The sequence below is a fragment of the Corvus cornix genome, chromosome 15 (assembly GCF_000738735.6).
Source record: "Corvus cornix cornix isolate S_Up_H32 chromosome 15, ASM73873v5, whole genome shotgun sequence".
Classification (NCBI taxonomy): domain Eukaryota; kingdom Metazoa; phylum Chordata; class Aves; order Passeriformes; family Corvidae; genus Corvus; species Corvus cornix.
This window is the reverse complement of record NC_046345.1, coordinates 9,852,091-9,875,046: the sequence shown is the minus strand read 5'-3', so window position 1 is coordinate 9,875,046 and position 22,956 is coordinate 9,852,091. Positions and strand designations below refer to the sequence as shown.

Sequence of the window (22,956 nt, the reverse complement as noted above, 5' to 3'; positions counted from 1 at the left end):
TAATATGTATTTTTTTCTGCTTACATGATGATGGTTCTGTTTATAGCCTCCAATTAGCTGGTACTTACCGAGTACTCTGCCTTGTATTGGAATTGAGGCACTAGGCAGTGATTTGGTTTTCCTTTCTAGTAATTAGTTAATGAAGTGGTACTAAAACCAGCATATGACCTTTCTGTTATGGTTGCTGAAGCAGACACACTTTATGGAGGAACACTGCTTGTATTCATCAAGGGATTTTTCTATATTGAACTATGTCAGGGGCAGAAAGTTGGAAATGTTCTGGAGTTCATTACTCTGCTGGGATCTCATATCAATTAACAGAAAACTTAGAATGTTTCCAAACTCTTACCTTCTATAAATCCATTTATAAAACCAGAGCAGGGTATGGGAGGAAGACAGACATCTGTGGAAAGGTCAAACACAATCTCTCAGGGAGATAAGAAATTGTTACGTTTACTGAGTATCGAGATAACTTTGCTGGTATTCTTGTTAGGCACATACCTGGACAAAAAGATGTCAAGAAAAAGATGTTCTCTAAAAACCTTTTTATGTAACTGGAAGTGTGATTTCTTTTTTATCATGTTTGCTCTGTTCTCTCTTTTCTTGTTCAGAAAATGCTAGAAGAGCAGCTTATTGTCCATGCATCTGGAGAAGCTTTACGAACCTTTATTTATGGCTTTTATTTTTACAAGATTGTTGTGGACAAAGAACCAGACCGAGGTCAGCATTGTTATTACAAGATTTTCCCTTTGCATAATTACTAGGCTGTTCCTGATTCTTAGGGGTGCTGCAGCAGGAATGCATTTTGGGAGCAACCAAAAACACTGATCTCAAGAGAGTCTGAGAAATTCGGCCTTTTTAATTAATAAAAAAAAAAAAAAAAGAATTGCAGAAAACATAAAGTAATTTTTATCCTGCCTCTTTTTCATCAAGAACTACTTTTCTCTCTGAGTCTTGAGCACTTGTTTCTAACTGGAATTGCCCTTTCCCTTGTGCAGTGGGGCTGCAGCAGCCTGCCATGTGGCACACGGCTGCCATGGATGACTTCTCCACCTTCCAGAGGAAATGGTTTGAGGTGGCCTTTGTGGCAGAAGAGCTCCTGCACTCAGAAATCCCGGCGTTCTTCCTGCCCTGGCTGCCCAGCCGCCCAGCCTCCTATGCAAGTAGGCACAGTTCCTTTAGCCGCAGTTTCGGAGGACGGAGCCAGGCAGCTGCACTCTTAGGTAGATGCACAGCACAGGTGACAGCTGGGGAAGTTCAAGGGAATAGTTTGAAAGGGGAAGAGCAGCCAGCCAAGGGTATGATCTCACGTGGACCAGCAATAGAGCTGCAAATTTCATGCTGGCCTTACAGTGTCTTGCACGTGGATTCATTCTCATATGCTGGAGGTGTGTTTCACTGGCTGGGCAGGTAACTTTTACTTCAGAGTACTGGAATACAATAAAAAATATTTCTTAAAATATTCCTTCTTCCTGAACCTCTAGAATTTAGGGAGGAAGATACTTTGTCTCCTTGCAGGCGCAGAGAGACTCTTCACAACTTGTAAGGAGTATAGAGGGATAAGTTGTGAGAACAGCAAAGCAACCAAACTATTCTTAAAATTACATGTCTAATTGCTTCCTAGGGGCAAAAGCCACAGTGAGGTTCAGATGTGTTAGAAGTTTTCTGTGATGTGCTGGAGGCTTTTTAACTAATCTGAACCAGGCTCTGTACATTAGTGAGTCTGTGAAGCCCAGCTGCAGATGATCCCTGTGGTATGGAAGCAGTAGGAAGATCTTGCTGCTAGGCGGGATACCATTAGTATCTAATGTTCTCTAACGTGTGGAGAATAACACTGACTGCCTCTAACAGCCCGTGAAACACACTGGCTGCATGACTGACCCTGTTGCTTTGTCAGCTTCTTGTTGTATTTCTAGGCCAGCCTGAGTCACTTGCTTTTGTTCCTCTTTCCTTGTTTAAGAGAAAAATCATTGCTATGGAACTGCAACTTCAGGTTTATTTAGATGCATCTGTTAAAGGCCTAGCAATGAAGGATAAAATGAAAAATTTTGCTGTTCTCCTGTTGTGTATATTTGATCTTCTGAAGAGAAGTGCCTTACTGCTGGTGTAGTATCTCTTAAACCTGAAGTCACAGTACTACTTGCGTATTTCTGAGAGCCTTGTTTGAAGTGGAACAGCATCAGAAATGGGAAAACATTAAGGATAGGAAGTCTGAACTAATGGTTAATTCCCTGAAGCCAACATATGCCGGTTATTTTCCCTGTCACATGATAAATCTGTTGCCTTGGCTGGTATCCAACCTCATTAGCTCAGTGGCTGGCCAGAGCCGAAGCCTGAACGTAGGCTGGCATGAAAGTATTGTGGAGGCTGGAGGCACTTGGGCCAGATCCTGTTCGTGGTTTGATCTGTTAGGCAATATTTAGCCTGAGAAAACCAGTTCACGTTCCTCTGTCTGTGCTCTGTTGTGAGGTGAGAAGACTGATGGCCTGCACCCATGGGGATGAGTAGAAGTGGGCCTCAGTGTCCCCCTCACCTTGCATTTAACACCAGCCAGGAAAACAGTGTATTCCTGCAGCATGTGGAGTATTACACACCTGAGTAGCTCTCCTTTTTCTTTTCAGTTGGGATTATGTCCATTTTACTCTTTAACTAATTTGCAGCCCTTGAATGAGTGATAAATGCTTTCAGATTCCAGACTCTCATGCAGTCTGGATTTTCCAGGAATTACAGTTTCTTGTAGAAAAATTGGGTGTGGAAGGTTTTTCCTGCAAAGGAACTGATTTAAATGATGTTTCTGTGCTGTCCCTCTTCTAAACAGTATTCAAAAAAAAAAAACTTGAGCCGTTCATCTGAGGCAAAGAGCTTTACTAAACCCAGATGACCCCTGGTCCACGTGACTTCATTTGTTCCTCTCTTGGTCTTGATTTGGTTGTGGTTTTTATTTCTTCCCCTCCCCACCTTCCCTAAATGTCAGGCTGTGACATAAAATTGCATGCAAGTATTGGGAGCTCTGGAACAAGCTCCATGTATCTCTCAAATCTTTATCCCTCCCAATTCCCCAATCACTTGCCCAGTGACTGTCCCCCTTCCCAGTGGAAGTCTGACCTGTGACACAGCTAATCTTGTCCCTTTGATTTATAGCAATGCATGCACTAGCAATTGTAGTCATATATGTAGTGGAGTCTGTGACTGGAGAATAACCTGCCTGCTCCTCTCCGATTTGTTCAGCAAATCATTAGTTAAATACTCAATAGTACAAGACAATTGGGAAGCAGGTGAGTCCTCTTAAAGTCTGACCTATGGAAGCCAGAGTTTATTCTATTAAAACAAGTTGGTTTTAATCAGAAGCTTCTGAATTCAGACACGTGGACATTTCTCTTCAGTGTTTAATGTATTTTTGATTAGCTCACCTGGTTGGACTGTGTTCCTCTGGCTTTGCCTGCAAGCTGTAGCTGCAGACAAGGTAGAGAGAGACAGTCCAGCCCTAGCAGGGAGTCTGCACTCTCTGGGAAAAGGAACAGTCTCAGGGAGCTCATTCTTCACAGTGTTCTAGTTTGGGCACACTGGGCTGTCGTGTTATTACTGACCTCTTGGCTAATGACCGACACCTACCTGACTGAGCTGCTTTGGTTTCACAGTTTCCAGGATGCTGTTTTCCAACACACTTTGTTACAAATTTGGCACCGTAACCTCCTGACCACAAACATTGTATTCACAATATCCCAAAAGAGCCAGAAAAAGAAACTCTTTTTCAACAACACGTGTTGGTCTGTCTGACTACCAGATCAACTCAGAAACTGCAGATGACAAATCTCCCAAAGACAAAAATGTGTCTTATTTATGAAACAAAACTGGGTGATGTTCTTTCATTTTTGTTGTGTTTTTTTTTTTTTTCATGTTCTGCGCTGCAGTAATAGCATATAAAGGATTTCCTTACAACCTTGAAAATGCCTCCAGCTAACTTGCATTAGAAGTGAAGGTGGGAACTTTCCATCTACCTCGAGGAAAGATTTCAAATTTTTTTTTAAAAACCATCAAGCCATCAAATTATAAGATGAGTTAAAAGCTGACCCTATAAAGGGGTGCACATTTACGTCAGCAAGAAATAACAACACCCATGCCTCATGCATGCAATAATAAAAAAGGCAGTTTTCCCATAGAAGCCTTGCAGCCCATTGTTTTATGTCAATTTTTAACATTACAGAAATGTTAAATTATGTATTTGTCTAAAGAAAAGTTGAAAGTGATGATGTGTTTCATAGCAGGACTTTGGTCTCCAAGTCAGGAGATCTGGGTTCTGTCCCTGGCCTTGCAGTCCTCTGTGTGACACCAGCCAGGTCACTTCCACTGCTGTGCTTCTCTTCCTCTCTTGCCTGATACCTGGGAGGGTTTCTGTCACCAGGATGCTGGGGTGTGGGGCACAAAGGGAGCTGGATCTTGGGCACTATCCCAGCACTTATTGCAAAGCACTAGGAGGTAATGCAGTGGTCAGAATGCTGCTGCATGTCTTGGCTGACTCTTCGTGCTTTTACGGAAAGTGTTGGATGTGCACTTTTAACGATGCGGTAATGTGGGATATTGATACGGGATTAAAGAAACAGGAAGTTTAACTTCTAATGTCCTTTAGCTGTGGAAAGTCCTGGAATGCTCCTGCCCTGTGTAACAGCACCCTGTTGTGATTTCTGGTGGAGGCATATAGAAATATTTGGAATGTTTTGGGCATGAAGAAGCTGGTGTTATCTAGCCATGCTTAATTATGGCACCAGTTGCCTGTTGATTAACTGCTGGACTCTTGGTTCTCTCTCCTTATTGCAGCTGAAATGTCTTTTGACTGCTTGGGGAGGTGATTCTGTAGCACATACCCCTGACATGAGAAATACTTCAGGATTTTTGTCTTTTGTGACCTGGATGAGCGGCATTCTGGGACTATTCTGCTAGCCCAAAAATATCTGGGGAGGAATGGGAGAACAAATTAATTTCAAATGGCTTATCTTGATTCTTCTGTTCTCTTCATCCTGTCTCCCATCTTCTCTTTAATGCCTCTTCTAAACACCCCTGTCCCTTGGCTGCACAGCTGCCACAGTGCCCGAGCAGCGCACGGTGACGCTGGACGTGGATGTGAACAACCGCACGGACCGGCTGGAGTGGTGCAGTTGTTATTACCATGGCAATTTCTCCCTCAATGCTGCCTTTGAAATCAAGTTACACTGGATGGCAGTGACTGCAGCTGTTCTTTTTGAGATGGTGAGATCCTGGTGTTCTGGACAGCCACAGAAATGCCTGTCTGGCCTCTGTATCCCTTGGACAACTGGGGACATTGTATTAGGAAGTATTAGGGAGAGAGACAGTGGCTTGCATCTGCCCTTATTTCCATAAGTAATTTTCCTGGTGGTTGTTAGTGTTGCTGCATCTGGTCAGCATTTATCACACCATCTATAGTCATTCTGTCTTCAGGAGAGTGTTCTGCTTTTAGTGGGTTTTATGCACAGAATGCAGAGATCAGTACAGGTCAAGGTGATAAATTTAAGTCCCCCTTAGGCAAATTTTAAGCCCTGAGCCAGGTCTTTGGAAAAAAATCTGTTTCTCATTACATTCCTTCTATCCCCAAACCTTAAAACTTTAAATCTCAGTGGAATTGCTTTCATAACAGAGCTTTTCCAGGCAATGTGTTCTTCCTGTTCAGCAATGTTTTAGGGTTTTTTCCAACTTACTGAAGACATTTTTGAATTGAAAACATGTCACTTTTTAATTTTTAGATTAATTTTTTAGATTTGATTTTTAGATTTTTGGTTTTCCCTGGTGTAGCTTCTGTAAAACTCAAATTATTTAACACCAGGTTTTACCCCACCCAGCCGGACAGCACTAGGTAGTTGGTTTGGCTTTTATTTAAAATCGATTGCACTGTTCCAGTAAAGCAGAAGCCACTGGTGATAAGTAGGCTGAATCAGTTCCTGAAAAATGTCCTATTTTAAAGTGCTTTCTGATTGATGGGGCACTTCAGAAAAGGAAATCCTGATGTCTTGTGCTTGTACTGCTTTGCTTGCAAGGACGTTGGTGTGCTTGCCATGCAGAGCAAGCTGAGCCTTTGGAGAATTGAGCATGTCTGATCTATTCTTGGGGAATGAGTTGCTCTTAGGCACGTAAGTGCCCTTCGTCAGTTGGCATATGTGCTATGATTCATTGTTTGAATTTCTTCTCAGGTTCAGGGTTGGCATCGGAAAGCCACCTCCTGTGGGTTCCTGCTGGTCCCAGTCCTGGAAGGCCCCTTTGCTTTGCCCAGTTACTTGTACGGGGACCCACTTCGAGCTCAGTTGTTCATCCCACTCAATGTGAGCTGCTTGCTGAAGGAGGGGAGTGAGCATTTGTTTGATGGTAAGAAATGCACTTTGATACTTTGTGCAAACAGGTCACTGCTGGCATGTAGCTGGCATAAAGAAGCTCATTTACAAGCCAGCTTTAGGGGACTGAAGGAGCTGTTTTTACAGGTCAGCAGCCTCCTCGGGAAGGAGGTGCTGGAGGGAAGCTGTGCTGGCAGGCTGATTGTGTGTGGGGTGGGGTGGGCAGCCGGAAGCACTAACACACAGGAAAGGTGGTCTCACCTGTGATCCTTAACCTGCACACCCTTACAAGAACCCATAGCAAGTAGCTGGTGTGTTTGATATAGACTCTTGTGTCTGTTTTGCTCATAGACCCACAGCTGCTCTGCATTTGTATCCTCCATTTGTTTATTTTCCCCCTCCCTAAGACTGGGCTTTCACCACTGCCATCCTTTTTTTGTTGTTGCCATGGTTACTTTAATGGTTACAGTGTTTGCACATGAGATTAAGCACGAGAAGCTGCAATCTCCTTTTCTGCAATGTGACCTTGCCCTTTACAGTGAGTTGTGGTAAATCTCAGGTGGAAGCCCAAAGATTGGAGAACTGTCCCCATGAAGAGAAGGGCAAAATTGCATCATGAGAAGGGACAATTAGCAAAAGGCTCTGTTTTAAAATAGTAAATATGGTATTTTCATTAACCATTGACTCAGTGTCCAGGTGTAACTGTAAAATGAATGTGACAAATCCATATGCTGTGAGGTCACCATAGCCCCACTGACTGAATTAAGTATTTTCAGAGCACTCTTGTGATACTCAGCAGCCCACTCTTCTTCCTTGCCCTCTCCCACACCCCCTTTATGTTCCTCTCCTTCATCTCAAGAGACACAAATAATAAATTCAGGGATGAGTCTGCTACTGGAGTGTACAAGACACATCTCTAAGAGACAGCTGACAGGAAAAAATGTGACTGAAAGAAATGGCTAGGGAAAAAAAAAGAGTGCACAGAAGCCTCCTGAGAAAAACTGAAGTCTTGAAAAGGAAGGTAATAAAGCTTTATTAGATAATTGTTACCTTTTTGTTTGTTTCAGGCTTTGAACCAGAAACATACTGGGACCGAATGCATCTGCTCCAGGAAGCAATAGCACACAGGTATGTCTGCAGTGGAGTGGAGTGACCAAACAGTTCCTGTCTCCCTGGATAATGTGGGATGAAGGCCTGTGCTGATCAGTCACTCCTGAGTCACTTGGGTTCTGTGCTGTCTGCCTCTCTGAAGTCTGCTTACAGACTGTTAGACTAAAATACAGCCTGCATGACTGGAGGTGGTTCTGTGGCTGCAAAGTGCAGCTGTGTAGTGTTTCAGCCCGTCACTCCTTAGGAACCATACTCTCCTCCTAAGGAGAGCCTTGCCTTTGGAAAATGCCCATTATTCTAAGTTAGAAGCAGAAAGAGTGTGAATAGATTCTTCCTGAGAAGGGGCAGTTATTTCCTTCTTGTGTATTTAGCACACTCTTGAACTGGATGACACCCTACGATTGATAATAGGCAGGAGACTGGGGTGGGACCTGTACAGAGGAGGTTGGGCCCAGTTTAAGAAGGAATTGTTGGAAACTTTGGATACTATCTAGCCTTATCCCTTTGAGTGATTGAGCTGCCAGTTTCTTTCATGATGGTGCTGCCAGGCTTTTTTTCATAACAGAGAGGGCTGCCTTTTGTAATGGACTTTAGCTTGGAAATCAGCTTTAATTAGTTTAGAAAGCAGGAGAAGAACAAGTATCCTACAAACAGCAGAGAACTGCCAGGTAAGCTGCTTGAAGTTCTGCATGGAGCATTGCCCATCATGAAAAAACTAATGTTGCAGCTTGAAACATACCCAGGGAACTCTGTCGTGACTACTGCTCTTCCCTCCCTCGTGTGCAGCCACCCCATTTTGTCAGAGACTGCTTGGAGTTGCTGCCCTTGTTTCCAGCTCGAGTCAGGACAGGGAACAGTGTGGGGTGACAGGCTTTCACGCTGTGTCTGGCAGGGGCAGAGAATATTTGGAGAGCCTCAGCTCTCTTCATCCCTTTTCCTTTTGCCTTCAGGCCGTAAGAAAGGGATAGTGGAAGGATTTCCTCTGGTGCCCCTGCCTTTGGCTAAGGAATCCTACCTGGACTTGCTCGTTTTATCTTTCTGTTTTCTTTGCTTTTTTAATTCCCCTTGTCTCTATTTCTTCAGATTTGGATTTGTACAGGATAAATATTCAGCCTCTGCATTCAACTTCCCAGCAGAGAACAAGCCCCAGTATATCCATGTCACAGGTGAGCAATATTTGGGAGGCACTGTGGCAAGGAGGAGGTTATTACAAACAAGAGAACCATTTTACATGTGTTTTGTGTTTCGTGTTAGTGATGCTGGTGCTGTTCTGTCCCTAACCAGATGAGAAGTAGGTGTGTCAGACAACACAAACCAGAAAACCGGAGGGGGCAGTATGAAAAGCACGAAGTGTTGCTGCTAATAAATGGTGTTGGTTTGAAATCTTGCTTTACAATGGCTCTGAAACTTTTCTTTCTAGAAGGAAATTTTAAAAAATAAGGCAAAGCTTATTCCAAGGTCAATGTAAATAAATGGGTACCCAGAAGCTAGAAGGAGGAAAAGGTGTTGGGAGAAGTTAGCGCTCTGTTCTTGTGCTTAAGGTCTGTGGTAGATGCATCTCTACCCATGCACACTGTGTGGGAGACAGATCAAGCATTTAGGGTCCACTTGCTGAGACATGAAAACAATGACGGGAAGACAGCATTTGGAAAATTGCAGAAGAGAATGGAAATTCATGGTAAGTTAGCAAGATGGACCAAATATCTTTGCTTCATTCTGTGCTTGTAAGAGAAAGGCAGACGAAATGCACTCCCTCCCAGTGTTGTAACATACAGGAAGAAGTAGCACATAAGAGCCAAGAGGGAAAAGTGTATCCCATTTTCTCATGCTAAAAGGCAATTAAATGAAACTCAGGCCAGTTTCCTTTTCAGAATTTAAGGAGTCAGCTACCAGTAGTAGGGACTTAGGTCTGCCTCAGATTAAAGTGCTGTCTCTTTCCTGCAGGGACAGTGTTTTTGCAGCTGCCATATTCCAAGCGGAAGTTTTCTAGTGGGCAGCAGCGGCGCCGGCGCAACTCCACCAGCTCCACCAACCAGAACATGTTCTGTGAGGAGCGCATTGGCTACAACTGGGCCTACAACACCATGCTGACCAAAACCTGGCGCTCCAGTGCCACTGGCGATGAGAAGTTCGCAGACCGGTTGCTGAAAGACTTCACAGACTTTTGCTGGAACAAAGACAGCCGGCTTGTTATGTTCTGGACTGATTGTCTGGACAAGATGCATGCTAGTGCTCCGTGAATAGGGTTGTATCTCTTAGGGAGACAGCTAGAAGCTTTACCTTGTGGCAAGGAAGTAGAAGTGAAGAGTCTCTCTGTTGGATCATATTGAGGCTCCAAGAGGACCTGAGCAATATTGCTGTTGATATTCAACAGAATTTGATTAAGTGCTTGGAAGAGAAGAATTTGAGCTCTTGGCTTGCCAGGATCTATCACCTGACCTCAGCTTGGTTTCAAGTATCTACAGTCCTTGGTTGCCAAAACTTAAGTTAGAGCAGAGATAAAAGAGGGAGAGTGCAAATGGTTGTCAAGGGCAGTTGGATTCAGCACAGTGTGATGGTATCAGCTTCCAGTCATTGGAAATGATCCGTACCATTGGCATCTGATGTGCCTGGCAGCAGCCTGCCCCTCCCCCTTCCAAAGTGTACCTGATTGTGTGAATATGTAAGATAAGATGTAAGAGATGGTTATTAAATTTTCCTACATGTAAATAAGTAAAATGCAGAAAATGAAGTGACCTGATGTTTTGTTGTAACTCCACAGCAATACAGAATTTGTGAGTAAAAGAGAGCAATTGCCAAAAGAAAATACTGCTTTCTATGTTCAGCTCAAAGTTCAGTGCTGGGGCTTTGTCTTGTAATCATCCAGGATTTTCTGTCTTCACATCTGGATCTAGAACAGTGTCACACAGCAAGAGCAGGAAGCCAGTCACTGTCTTGCAAGGCCGGCAACAAAGCCTGAGGAGAAATCAAGGGCTACTGAACGCAAGTTGCTGCTGAGGATTATGGGCAGGTTTTTAGAATGTATCTGCATGCCGCAAGAGGAAGATGCCTGCACTCAAGTACGTAGCCTTTGTCTTTGCAGGGCCTTGGCAGGAGTTGGTTATTTAAGCACAGGTTTAGAGTGGGTCACAGCCGGCACCCAGCTGTGCCATGCGTGGAGGCTGTTGGCTCCTGCTGCGAGATGGTTCCTTATTGTTACATACCATCGAGAAACTGGAGTCAGGAGAGGACTGACACCTTCACAGTGGTGTTCAGGTGTGATTCAAGGCAAACCGTAGCTGCTTCAGTTTTTTATCCCCTAAACTGAGTCAGGATGAGTCATCTGCTTTTAGACAGCACCCACCTACAAAGAAGGTGGGTTTGAGCTGCATGCGTCTTCATTCAGTCGCTCTAAGTGTGTCAAAATTATCAGTGCCTGTCTGATTCCGATTAGCGACTTAAAAATACTCTCTACTATGGAAGGAACTTGCTGCCATCTATTCTACACCATTCTACATCTATTCTGCACTCCGGCAGTAGCTGTGCACGCGGCCGGTGCTCGGTCGAAGCTGTAGCGGGGGTGGGGGCGGAGTGCAGGGGCGGCCCTGGAGCCCCGCCTGGGCGGGGACTTGAAACCCGACGGCGGTTCCGCACCTGACCCCGGAGTGCCCTCGGCGCGGGGAAGCGTCTGGACCTGCACGAGGCTACGGTGAGAACAGGGACCGGGACTAGGACTGGGACCGGCTGCAGGGAGCGGGCCGGCGGGCAGGGACCGTCGTCTCGCCATGGGAGGAAGGGGACGAGGCTGCCGCGTGTCCGTGCTCCTGCACTTCGCAGCTATTTAACAGCTTTTCCCCCTTTTGGCCGGCGGGGTGGAGCTGGCCCAAGGGTGGGGTGTCCTCGCGGGGAACTTCGCGGGCCTCCTTTTCCCAGGAAAAGGGGCGAGAAACAGCTCCAGCGGTGGTTTTACATTTTACGGTAACTGCGGTCTGCCCGGGCCTGTCATGTGCCATTTTGGAGAAAACCGAATTAATTTCACCTGAATGTCTCTGGACTTAATGTTTTGATAGTTTTAACCTGTAAGCGGTGGATGTAAACCCCAGAGTTAGTCTCTGAGGTTTGGGGAAAGTTTAATGTGTCTTTCTGAGCTTAGTTTTCTCAACTGCAAATCTGGTGCGTCTTTAGCTTTTCAGGGCTGCTTTAGGGCTAGTTTTATTTGAAGCGTTTTGAGGTTCTTAGGCTGCTTTTAACAGCACAGTGAATTTCTTTCCTTTTAAAAAAAGAGAAAAGCATACCATAGAAGCTAAAAATAGGAGATAAAAGAGTTTTTATCTAACCACAACTTTATGCATTGCATAGAAAAAGCTTCCAACAGAACATGATGATGAAGCAGTTCATGGCCATGTTAAAGAAGAGTGAAAATGAGCATCCCCCACCCACCAAGCTGATAGATCTAGCAGGACAGCTTTGCCGGGAGCTCCAGAGCTCGTCTCCTAGTCTGGAGAAGCTGGTTGAAGCCATGATGGGATGCAAGAACACGAGATATTTTCTCACTAACATCCATGTTGTCCGGGCTTGTGTGTCCGTTCATATCCATAATGGGCAACATGATGCAGCCTGCAGACTCCTGGAGGTAGGGATGTGTTCATCGGTTCTTCATGGAAAACATCTTAGCAAAACAGTAGTTAAAGCTGTTAGTGCAGAAGTACCCAAACTGCAGCACACGGAGCATTTCCAGCTGGCGTAAGGTAGTGGAAGGTGATAAGTGTGCACTGTTGACCTGAAACACAGGACAAAGCCTTTGCTACAGGCACTTGGTGTTAATCAGCCAAGGGGAAGAAGGTAACTGGGCGATTATGGAGTTAGCTGTAGCAGGATTTTTGTTCTCTACTGTGGTGGTTCTTGGTTTTCACAGTTTCAGGGCTCAGGACACAAAAGTCTTGGGAAGCCCAAGATTAGGGGGCTTGACAGGGTGGGAGTATATGAGGAAGGCTGGATCGTGCCACTCAAGGTGAGGAATTTTTGGCCTCTAGATCTGGTAACGTAGACCTTTTCACCAGGGAAAAAGAAGGAATTAGGCAACTCCCTGTGTACGCTGGAGACGGTACAGCAAGCCATATACTTAGATAATGCTCCCAGCTCTGTCAAACCAGTAGGAATCTCTGAGTAAAATTTCTGTTGAGGGTTTTCTCCTTGATAGGCAGTCTGAGTGACTCTCTGGGAAGGTTTGCTTACACACAGTTTTGTTTTAGTATTGCAAGGCAGAAGAGAAGGAAGAACTGGTGCAACTTTGGCATGAGATTCACTACCGGAGGGTTATGGAGAAACACCAGACAGATTTTCTGACACCACTGCAGAGGTTTCGTTGCAGGAAGAGGTACTGCATTGTGGGGAGACCAAGATTTTTTTCTCTGCTGTAGTTTTCAGAGGCAGGGGCTACAGATGCAGAGGCTGGTTTTGCACCTCAAGATGCTGCTTCTTGGAGCTTGGTTTTTCTTGGTATTTTGATCATTTGTGGCAATGTGAGAAAATTCCCATGAATGTGAATTATCCTTTTGGGTCCTTTTTAATCCCATTTTCTCCCGTGTACAGGAATCCTCCACCTATTTCCCTTTGTCCTGAAGTTTTGAAGAATCGAAACTATTCAGAAGAAGTACGCCAGCACCTGCACAAGTTTGCTGCAGAGGTGACAGCAAATCCAGACAAGAAACAGCGGGTAGGGATATGCTAGGGATATTTCCAGTCAGGTCTCTCTGTCATGGAAAAGCAGGACTCTGTGATCAGGAGTCTATAACTGGTTTAATTTCTAAATTAAACTGGTTTAATTCTAAATGCTTGTTTTCAGAAGGCTCATTGGGGCTGGCATTCCTCATATTGGATCTTTCCCTAAAGGTTTCTTTAAAAAATCATCAGGTTCATGCTAAGTAATTTCTCTTGCTGTGGACAAAAAGTTGAGGGACAATAAATTCCTCACTGTTCTAATTTTGTAGTGATTGAGCATAGGCAGCCAAACAGCCATCACTCAGCAAAGCTCTATTACAATGATAAATAGTTCTGACTTGACTGAGTAACAGCCTGTATAAAATTGCACTTTGTTCACCAGAATATATTTTGTGCTGACTTTTCAAATGCTGGTAATTTAATGTGATAACACAATAGGCTGTGTTGGTGTATACATGGATCTACCTTCTTTGGACAGGGACAGATTTGTAATGGAAGAGATGTATGAATTAAATCAATAGTCATTGTTGATCACTACCTTGCCAGGTGAAGGCTTCAGACTTTAATGTCTACCTCTGTGAAGCTGTCATTCTGTGGGATGAGCATGATTTGGTGAGGGCATTATCTGGCGAGTACTATAGAATAGCAGTGGCTTCCCTTAGCAAACAAATTGTCTGGGTGTGCAGGGTGGAATATGTGTTTTCTATCAACTGAGTTCATAAAATGGTCTCCTCAGTCAGATCCACATAGGCCTATCGGAGACCTAGTGAGTCAATGTATCTGGGTTTGGAAGCTCTTTTGCTGGACTGCTTTTGGAAGTGAAGGGAAAAGTCTGATTATTTGGATGTGATTTTTTTCCCCTTGATTTCTCCCTGCACCTGGGTTTGCAGGAGGGGTTGGCTCGGGACATGAACCTGCAGCCAACTCAGGTCTATAATTGGTTTGCAAATTATCGACGACGTCAAAAATCTCGCCTCCTTCATATGGAAAAGCTCAACAATTCATGTCCTGAGAGGGCATTGGCTTCCCACAGAAATGAGCCACAGGATAAAGGATCCAACACTCCACAAACTGCAGGTTTGTCCCTTCCTAATGTCTTCGGGATGTGGTCCAGAGAGGTGAAAATCAATTTTAAATTCCCTCAGGAAGGGAACAATATTGCTTCTTCAGAACAGCATCATGTGCTGATGGATCAAGTTGATGCTGGAGGACTCTGCTTCAGTGGAGTGCCTCATTGTTTGGCTCCAGGCTGTCAATCCAGAGGAGCAGACACTGCTAAGGCCTATGCAAGGACAGGTGAAAAGAGATGCCTGGCTTTAAAAAAGCACCAAATGAAGGCAAATAGATGGGAGGCAGCAGGTTTTAGCTCTCAGATTCTGGAATCAGGGCAGTGTACTCCGGAAAACCCAGTATTTCCATGTCCTTCCACAGACAACCAAACTTCAGTCACAAGGAACAGGGGGGTTGTGCTGCGTTTGGCAGATTAGACTTGTTTTGTTGCCCTTTGGGGTAGCCATTAGTGTTGTTTCACCTGCCTGGCCTGCACCTTTCAGATGGATCTCATGTGGGCATCAGCCCTGAGCAAATGGAGATAACCCTCATGCCCTGTGAGCCAGGATGGGAGCAGTCAGCTGCACCTCTGTATAAGCCTCCTGAAGGAACGTATTTAAAGATGCTGGAATCCAGGTGATGTATGGCATCTCTACAGTGACAGTTCAGAGATGAAGCAACATTTAAACATATTCACAGAACTGACTTCCATGTCAGTTCCCAGGGGACATCACTTAGGAACCTTGCCACCACTGATGGCAATGTTCCATGTCCAGTCAGAGCAGCTCATCTCCCAGCTGTGGAGGGCAGGATTCAAAGGTTTAGCTGGGGGTCCCCTTTTGGCAAAGCAATATGTCTGGCTGATTCATTTTCTCCATCATTGCAGCTGTGTGCAGAGCTCTGAGCTGTATGAAGCTGGAACAAGCTTGGCTTTGTTCACCACTCACAGCACTGAACAACCTGTACCTTTTGGCACTGAGGCTGTGATGGAACCAGGAACCTGCTTTGGCTCTCCTGTGGTGCTGCCTGAAGAAGCAGTGAGCAGTGCTGCTGCCAGCCCCTGGCAGGGGAGCTTTGACCTGGGCTCTTATGAGTCCCTTCCCTTTGTGAATCATTGGCTGCCCATGTGGCAGGCCCCTTACAGCATCAGAGGAGTCTCTGGCTCCGTGTGGACCCCAGATGTAGAAGGTTGGTAAAACTGCACCCAGATTGTTGACCTTAAGAGTTTCCAAGCTTCTCTTCCCATTGTTGTAAACATTGTTGTAAACACTCCTGCTCACTTAAGTGTCCTGATGAAGGAGAGCAGGGCTTATTTTGAGCTTTGGAGTTTTGCTTCCATGGTAGTTCAGTGAGAAAATCTGTTGATTTAAGGTGTTGAAACAGACATTCTTACCTACTCTTTTGCCTAAACTGTAACCACTTCCGTAAGATAGTGGTGCATTCCCTTTAGTGTTTCCATTGAGAGAGTCCCTCCAGGTGTTGTCTGCTCACCCTGTTGTTTGCAAGCTTCTGGGTTTTTAATGCCTGTCATCATTAAGATACTGCCTGAGAACTTCTTAACTGTGACATGGTGCTTGTCTTCAAGCACGTATTCTTACTTTCCTTTCTCTCTCTTGCTATTTTTTCTCTCTTTGTCTCCTTCCTGTCCAGTCTTGTTCAGCATTCCCACCATCTCTTTTCTTCTCCCTGTTCTTCAGAATAGGCTTGATAGGATGCATAAGTAATGTTCCACTTGTTTTTGCTGTAGGTCTGTAGAGTAGAAAGTGCTGTAACTGCGATTCACCCAGGCTCTGGTGAATGTGGAGCAAGGAGAGAAGGAATAGCTGGGTCAGAGGTTGCAGCCATGTTATCTGTGTCTGTACTTGTTTTTAATATGAGCATTTTTTTCAGCAGGTATCAGAGTTCCCTTGAGCACAGTCTGTCAAGGTGGCTGTGTTGAAGACAGTTCAGGAAGAATCATTCAGGAGTCATATTTAGAGGATGAAAGCTTAATCCTTAGAGGAGGACAGCTAGGGACCCTGGAATCTATTCCCCACAGGTAAAGGGAGGGAAAGCACAGGGCTGCCTAAAGACAGGAATAAAAATGATGCTGTGAGTCCAGCCATGTCTTGGTGCCCTGTTGAAGAGAGTTGCAGAAATAGTGATACATCTCATTCCCAGGGACTGATTCTCCTTGTGTCCATCCTACTGGTATTTATATCTCTGTGCATGGGTAATGTTGTCTTAAGTGTGTATGTGTGTGTGTGGCACAAAGGAGATTTGGAACCAGTCTAATCAGAAAAGATATGACCCCCTATTTTTTAGGCAGGTTCAGCTTCTGAACTATTGGCTTGGTTTTGGCAGAAAAGCATAACCTGTACTGATCCAGTGAGGGCTGGTTCTTTGGGCTGGGTTGGTAGGGCCTGTACTTAATCTTAAAATAGTTTTTATAGCTTCATGAATGACCTCATGACAAGATTATTCCATAGTGCAAGCTTTCCAAATTGGAAGACAGTAAGACAGGCACTGTTCTGTCTTTCTGTTTTCCACGTAGAACAAAGGTTTCAGATTTTCTCTGGGAATGGAGATAAATTCAGAGAATGCAAAACAAAAATTCATGCTATTTTCCATATGTTATACAACTTCCATAATGTTACATAAAAATAAACACTGCCAGACATTATGGGCTTCCTTTAATTTACTGATCTGCAAGACAGAGCAGGAGCAGCAGCCCCATTTTATAACCCTTCTGCTTGACACTGACCAGCAGTTGTGCCAGCACGACACTGTCAGTATGTCAAAAAGGGAGGTAGAAGAAGCTTCATTCCTACTTTATAGATGAGGAAGCAGAGGCACAGATGGCTTCATGGCTTGTTGAACAACAGGTAAAGGCAGTGATTCACTGGAGATAAAGATTGGTGAGACTTTGGCCCCAGTTCCCTGCTAAAAACATTTCTGCCTTTTACCTGTTTCCCACTTGGCCTGGTGCCTTGCTCCCATTCATGTCAGACTCCTTGCTCTGAATTGCTGGGGAGAACCTAGGTCAGGCATTATAAACCTTGGGCTGTGTTTTAGGATTCACAGTTTTAAACAGTGGCTAAAGATCATGAAAGATCAGCAAGGCTTGCTGGCAATATTTTGGCTGGATTTAAAATTTCATGTTCTGACTCTGGAGTGAGCTCATTTTTATTTTTAAAATATGTTCTGCCAGTAGAAGAAATCTATGGTGAATGTCTCCTTGTTGGGTATGTCAGTGTGCCAGGAATCCACGCACCCGTTATCATATTCCTATGAGGGGCAGGACTTGCTGCTTTGTTGGCACCTTTGGTGAGGATATAGATATTTGAATCCTATTTGTAAACCCTGTTTAGTGGCCTGGTCCAGCTCCCCCCAAAACCTTGAGCTCCTCAAAATTCCATGAATGCTGTGGAACATCAATCTTTTTCAGAAGTGAGCGATGCTTAGGCTGCAATTCCAGCAATTTCATTTTGCAGTTTCTCTCTAGAGAGCCAGGAGAGCTCATGTGGGTAGTCTTGGGTAAGGTCACTGCTCTGTCAGTGAGGATCATCTGTGTTATAAGGCAGAGCCCTCTAACAGAGTCAGTGATTAGAGAAGAGTATTGTTACCAGAGTCCTCTTGAGCACTCATGTTGCAATGAGCATCACCCTTCTGGGGTCTCAGGAGGGCAACAGATCGAACTGTAAGGCAAATGAGTGTTGCTGTCCTGGAAGGACAGGGCAGTGAAGTTATCTCGGTTTTAGAGGTAAAAATAACACAAAGAGAAGGAAATTATTTAGCCAAGATCACCTATCTGGAGTGGACTCAGTGTTATGTTCTCCTTGCTTCCTGAGCACTGGGATAGAGCTACAAGTCAGCCAAAGGACCCTTAATCTGCTTGTCTCATTTTTAAAGATGCTCACCTGGAAAGGACATGTCCTCAAAGCTTATCAGAACAATTCCTGTTGATTTCTTTCACGGGCTTTTTACAGCCGCTCCTACGCACTTATGCTGTGTCCAAACCTCTTCTGATCTACAGGGCTGTGAGGTGGGAGTGTGAGAGGGAACCAGGCTGGAAGCTGACTGTCTCCATCTGCTTCTGCTGCCTGAGAGGAGGGTTTGATCCAGCAAGCGGACTGGAAGTCCCTGTGGGACACCAAACAGATGCTCCCCTTTACAGATAGTGGTGATGTATCCTCTTCATTCTGCAAGTCAGGACAGGTGGAATGTAGCCCAGCTAATGGTTCTTGCAGAGCAGAAATCTCGTGCCTTCCATTTCAGAAAGAAAAGCACACTGAGGTGGAGCAAGGCATTCTACATTTATGAGCCAGCATACTGATTTAGAAAATGTCAGTGCTGAGATGTTCATGGCAGCTTACAGCCTCTGCCTGCATTTTTGGGATTCCATCTCAGAGTGCTGGGAATCCTTCTGCTGTTAGGCTTTCCCCTCTGGATAACCTAGCATCCTGACACTGGCAGGCAGCAAGTCCCAAACCAACAATGAGAGGCTACTTTTTGGCATGTTGCATAACTGAATCATAGAACTCCTTGCATATCGGCATAAGTGGGCTGTGAAAAACCATGAGACAAATTCTTGAGAGGGTGGGAGAGGGAGCTGAGCCCATTTGTCTTCAGGAAATGTGACTCTCTGAATGCATTCTCCAGCAGAGGAGTCCCAAGACTGGGTGCTGGAAGCTGGGGGGCATTCCAAGGAAGGGCAACTTGACACTTGCCCCGTTGCTTCTACTTTTTTCCTATACTCTGCTAGTGGGCACCTCTTGTCTGGACCTGTATGGACACTCACACCTTGGGCTATTCCTGGTGGTGGTACAGGCAGCATTGTTGGATTAGAGAGTTTTGAGTTGGTGATGATAGGAGAGAACATCCCATTCTTGAGCACTCAGAGTCTCCTACTTGACCTAGTGCCCACAGACTGATCTATTTTGAGAGGCTGGCAGAGCCTCCAGGGGAGTTTAGATGGAGAAGGCATGTCCCCAGACTGGACTGGTGGCCTTGGAAAGCTGTAGCAGAAGCGGAGCCAATGTTATGTCTATGTCTATAGTTTTGAGAGAGACGTTTTGGTAGACACCTCCTTGTTTATGGAGTGTTTTGGGGCAGAAGGAAAGTTGCAAATTGAAATATGATTCCCTGTATACTGCTCCTGGTCAGGACTGTCTTCCCACTGCAGAGCCTGTATTTTCAGGCCATAAGAATTTTGAGAAATGGGGCAGGTGTGTAGACAACTTAACAGCTCTATCAGCTGAATAGTCTTGCCAACAGCCCCTCTTGTCCTGCTGCAAAACATTACAGTAAGTGGCAAGTAGAGCATAAATACAAATGCACTTGTATATAATTTTTTTCCAGTTCCTCTCAGACTGTGTTTGCCAAGCCTCAGTGCCCACCTGTTTCTGCACCCTGCATGGAAGAAAGCCAAGCCTTGGGACAAAGCCAGGTAAGAACATACCTAATGTTCAGAGAAAGGAGCTCTGTACACATGATCCCCTGCAGCTTTCTCAGAGATGTGAAATCTCATATCATATTTAGTATGAAACATATTTGATCTAAGCATACCTTTTGGAATCCAGTTCAGAGCAAGGTGGGCATTCCCTGGGTAACATCCAGCAGATAGTAGAAGGAAAGGTGGTTTTGTTGATTTTTTTTTTCCTACTTGAATTGCTAATCAGACCCTAATTTTACTAAATGTGTTGTTGAAATGGTGGCCAAGGGAACCTGTGCAGATCCCAAGTGTCATTTAAATTTTTAGCAATGGAGGGCTCACCTATAGAACAATCACATGAAGATGGCTGCTTAAGGTCCTCCCCTCTGAGCGGTTTTGCACAATTTGACTCTGCTCTCTCAGACCTCTTAAAATGTTTAATGTAATTTTCATTTGCAAGTCTGTGCTATTGTTGAGGAAAAGGGATTTTGCATTGTTCTGAGGTGGCTGATAGCAGTATACAGAGTAGTGTGATTATTGGCCAGGATAGAGAAGGTACTTCCATGCTGTAGGTGCAGTCTGCCTGCCTTCTGATGGGGACTTTAGGGCAGTAGAGAATAAAAGTTAGAAATCTTGTGCTTTCAAGGGGATGGGAGCACATCTCTGAATTCAATGTTACCTAAAAAGAAAGCCCTAAGCTGTACATTGAGGTACTTTTTGGCATTATGTATGTTGGTCTAACAGTCAGTCAGCATCCATTGCTGTTTCCCTTGCAGTGTGAGCTGCTGGGGAAAACCTTTTCAAAAGAGATTATGAAAAGCAGGAGCCCATATCTGCTGGCATCATTATGAGAAGTGGTTGCAGCTCTGAGGGCAGTAACAGAACCTCTTTCGAGCCTCTGAAAGCATCAATATAAAGATCTGTATCTTGGAAAGTGGCCTTTTTACCAGCCATAATGTAAGCCAGACAAGAAGGAAAGCTTTGGGCATTAATAATGGATGAGCCTTTTCTAAGATTCCCAGAGCAGGCTGTCTCTAGCTAGTTTTCATCTTGCTGTTCTGCATTCTTGCACTGATTTTGCAGTGGTGAAGAAACATGACACTCAATGCACTGTGGGCTGGTGAGCAAGATACTGAGTGATGCTTGTAGATGTCAAAGGGGACATCTTCAAATCTTTGTAATAATTACTCAGTTCAAGAATTCAGAAAAGCAATTTTTGCATATTTTAATGTGTGCTCGAGGGGAAAAGAAGAGCTTGAATGGGTAAATGATCTTACAGCCTTCTACAGATTTCCTGGGCACTTTGCTTCCTGCTGAATTAACTTGCTCTGGGCTTCTGGCAACAATATGGAGATATTTGGTTCCTATGTCTGAACCACAGAGGTGCAGATGAAAAACTTCCTTTTTCTCCACAAGACTCAGGGTTTTTTTTTGTAGCTCATACATCCCGTTAGAACCAAAATGAGAGTAAAACAAAAGCAAGCAAGCAAACAAAAATTCCAGAGCAGAGCTCCCTTGTTCAGGACATCACTTCTTTGATTATTTAGTTCTGGTCTTACCCTCTGTCAGTTACTGGCTTTTATAGGAGTCAATGCCTAGGGCAAGGCGAAGGGAATTGCTCTGCTCTGAATTCCTAGGAGTTGGATTGTGCACTGATTGTGCTTGTCACTTCTACACCCAGTGATGGATTATTCTACCTGAATTTAGAGGGGAAGAAGGTCTTTGTCTCTTCATGCACACAGCCCTGACCAGTGACATTCCCTCCCATCTCACACCTTGTGCTGCTGTCTGCCCAAAGGAGCTCTTCCACCATAAGCAACTGTGTTAAAAATCATATATAGTGAGGCTTTGGCTCCTTCCTGTGTCTTTCAGGTCCTGGAGGATCCAGTTGTTGGCTCACTAACCAATGAGATGCTCCAGGCAGCACGCCTGCTCTTTGAATTTTCTGCCAGTGGACGGATGTGACCTGCCTGCAGATACACTCCATGTGTCTGTGCTTCCCATTGCTTCCTATTTTTTCCTTTTTAATTTTTTTTAATGAAAGAGGAGTCTGACAAGGAGGTGATTAGAGTGGGGGATAAGGATGGAGGTGTTTTCAAATGGTTACAAAGTTTGATTTAGTTACAGTTTTATTAAGAATTTGCAAAGGATAGAAGAAAGGAAGGGTGCAGCGTGGACTGTAGGTTTTTCCTGGAGTAGTCTGAAACTGCACTGTCGGTGTTAAAATTATCAAGGCACTGGTTCTGTGGCAGTAACATAGATCTACCCATAGCACTGGTCAGATCCAAGTCCTTGGTTGCATCATGAAGGTAAATGAAGCTCCTGTGCTCAAAGGAGTAAAATTTGGTTACATTGCCTTGCAGTGGATGTTGGATAACTTTTTCTCAGGCTTGGAAGATAAGGTCTCAGCTAAGTGCTGGTAAAATACTGCTATTTCTTATTCCTGCCTTTCTGTTGCACTGCAGGGTGTAACTTCTGGAGTGTTCCATACTCCATAGTGCCACAGGTGACACAAACTGGAGCACAGCAGAATTTTCAGTGCTAGGGCATGCCATTGTTTTGGTGTTTAATACAAGAAGTAGCAAGGCAGGCCCTTCATGCCGGTTTAAAACTAATCCTGCAAGTTATAGGGTGGGTTTTAGGGTATTTTCCTGAAGTGTTACTGTTTTAAAAAAAATCTGTATTGCAAAATGGGTCTTCTTTCCCAAACCTCCAGCCCGGAGATACAGGGAGAAGATGCCTCTGTTACCTTTTGTTACAAAGTTTTCAAATAAAGAATTTTATTTACTGTTTCTCCAGGGTTCTTTTTTTTTTTTTTTTTTTTTTTCCAAGGTAAGGGTGTGAAGTGATAATTTTCACATGGCAATTATGTATTAAAACGCAGGACCCAGCTGCCCTGGGAACACTTGTGGGTGGTGAGAGCCTGAAGCCTCCTTTATTTTGGTGGATTTCACTAGGAATGCCCCTCTCTTGTTCGTGTTTGGAACAGCGGTGCTTGGAAGGGTCACACACGTTATCGCTTTTTGCCGTCAACAGCGGGCCCGTGAGTGAATGAGAGCATTTGTGCAGGGAGCAAAGGCGCCGGGCTTGTACGGCCCGCACGAACACCCGTGAGGGACCAGCCCGCCCGGCCGTCACAGCCCCGGCCACCGCCCGCCCGCGCTCCTCCGCTCGGGGCCGTTCCCGTCGCCCGCCACCGCTTCCCCATTGGCCCTCGGGCCGCCCGCCGCCGCCTCCCCGTTGGTCCGCGGCCGCTGGCAACAGCGACGGCTCTGTCCTGCCGCGCCCTGACTGGCTGCCGCCGCCCGCCCGGCCATAGCAACAGCGGGGCGCGCGCGGCGCCTC

General features: G+C 45.0%; 2 protein-coding genes across 17 annotated transcripts in view; both read left to right on the top strand.

Annotated features, from left to right (window-relative positions):
• DEPDC5 (DEP domain containing 5, GATOR1 subcomplex subunit) overlaps positions 1 to 10,183 on the top strand; it is a 41,132-nt gene extending 30,949 nt beyond the window's left edge. For 10 of the 13 annotated variants that reach the window (XM_039561283.1, XM_039561292.1, XM_039561290.1 and 7 more), the window contains 7 exons: positions 612 to 720; positions 999 to 1,223; positions 5,075 to 5,244; positions 6,201 to 6,372; positions 7,406 to 7,466; positions 8,532 to 8,614; positions 9,393 to 10,183. In XM_039561283.1, coding sequence (XP_039417217.1) covers positions 612 to 720; positions 999 to 1,223; positions 5,075 to 5,244; positions 6,201 to 6,372; positions 7,406 to 7,466; positions 8,532 to 8,614; positions 9,393 to 9,688 — 1,116 coding nt within the window. In that variant the 3' untranslated portion in view covers positions 9,689 to 10,183. Of the gene's footprint in view, positions 1 to 611; positions 721 to 998; positions 1,241 to 3,911; positions 5,245 to 6,200; positions 6,373 to 7,405; positions 7,467 to 8,531; positions 8,615 to 9,392 lie in introns of those variants that run through there. The other 3 variants (XR_005603191.1, XM_039561285.1, XM_039561293.1) reach the window with 3 other exon arrangements.
• A 159-nt stretch (positions 10,184 to 10,342) lies between these two features.
• ANHX (anomalous homeobox) lies at positions 10,343 to 22,403 on the top strand. 4 transcript variants are annotated; one of them, XM_039561300.1, is made up of 10 exons: positions 10,343 to 11,136; positions 11,787 to 12,060; positions 12,680 to 12,804; positions 13,020 to 13,143; positions 14,039 to 14,225; positions 14,702 to 14,834; positions 15,085 to 15,386; positions 16,092 to 16,236; positions 19,539 to 19,626; positions 21,484 to 22,403. In XM_039561300.1, exons 2-10 carry the CDS (start codon positions 11,806 to 11,808, stop codon positions 21,574 to 21,576), a joined length of 1,452 nt encoding a protein of 483 aa, XP_039417234.1. In that variant the 5' UTR covers positions 10,343 to 11,136; positions 11,787 to 11,805; the 3' UTR covers positions 21,577 to 22,403. The 4 variants fall into 4 exon arrangements, with proteins under 4 accessions (XP_039417234.1, XP_019140650.1, XP_039417235.1 ...); XM_019285105.3 differs by having other exon boundaries at positions 16,089 to 16,236; XM_039561301.1 differs by lacking the exon at positions 16,092 to 16,236.
• Positions 22,404 to 22,956: the final 553 nt, after the last annotated feature.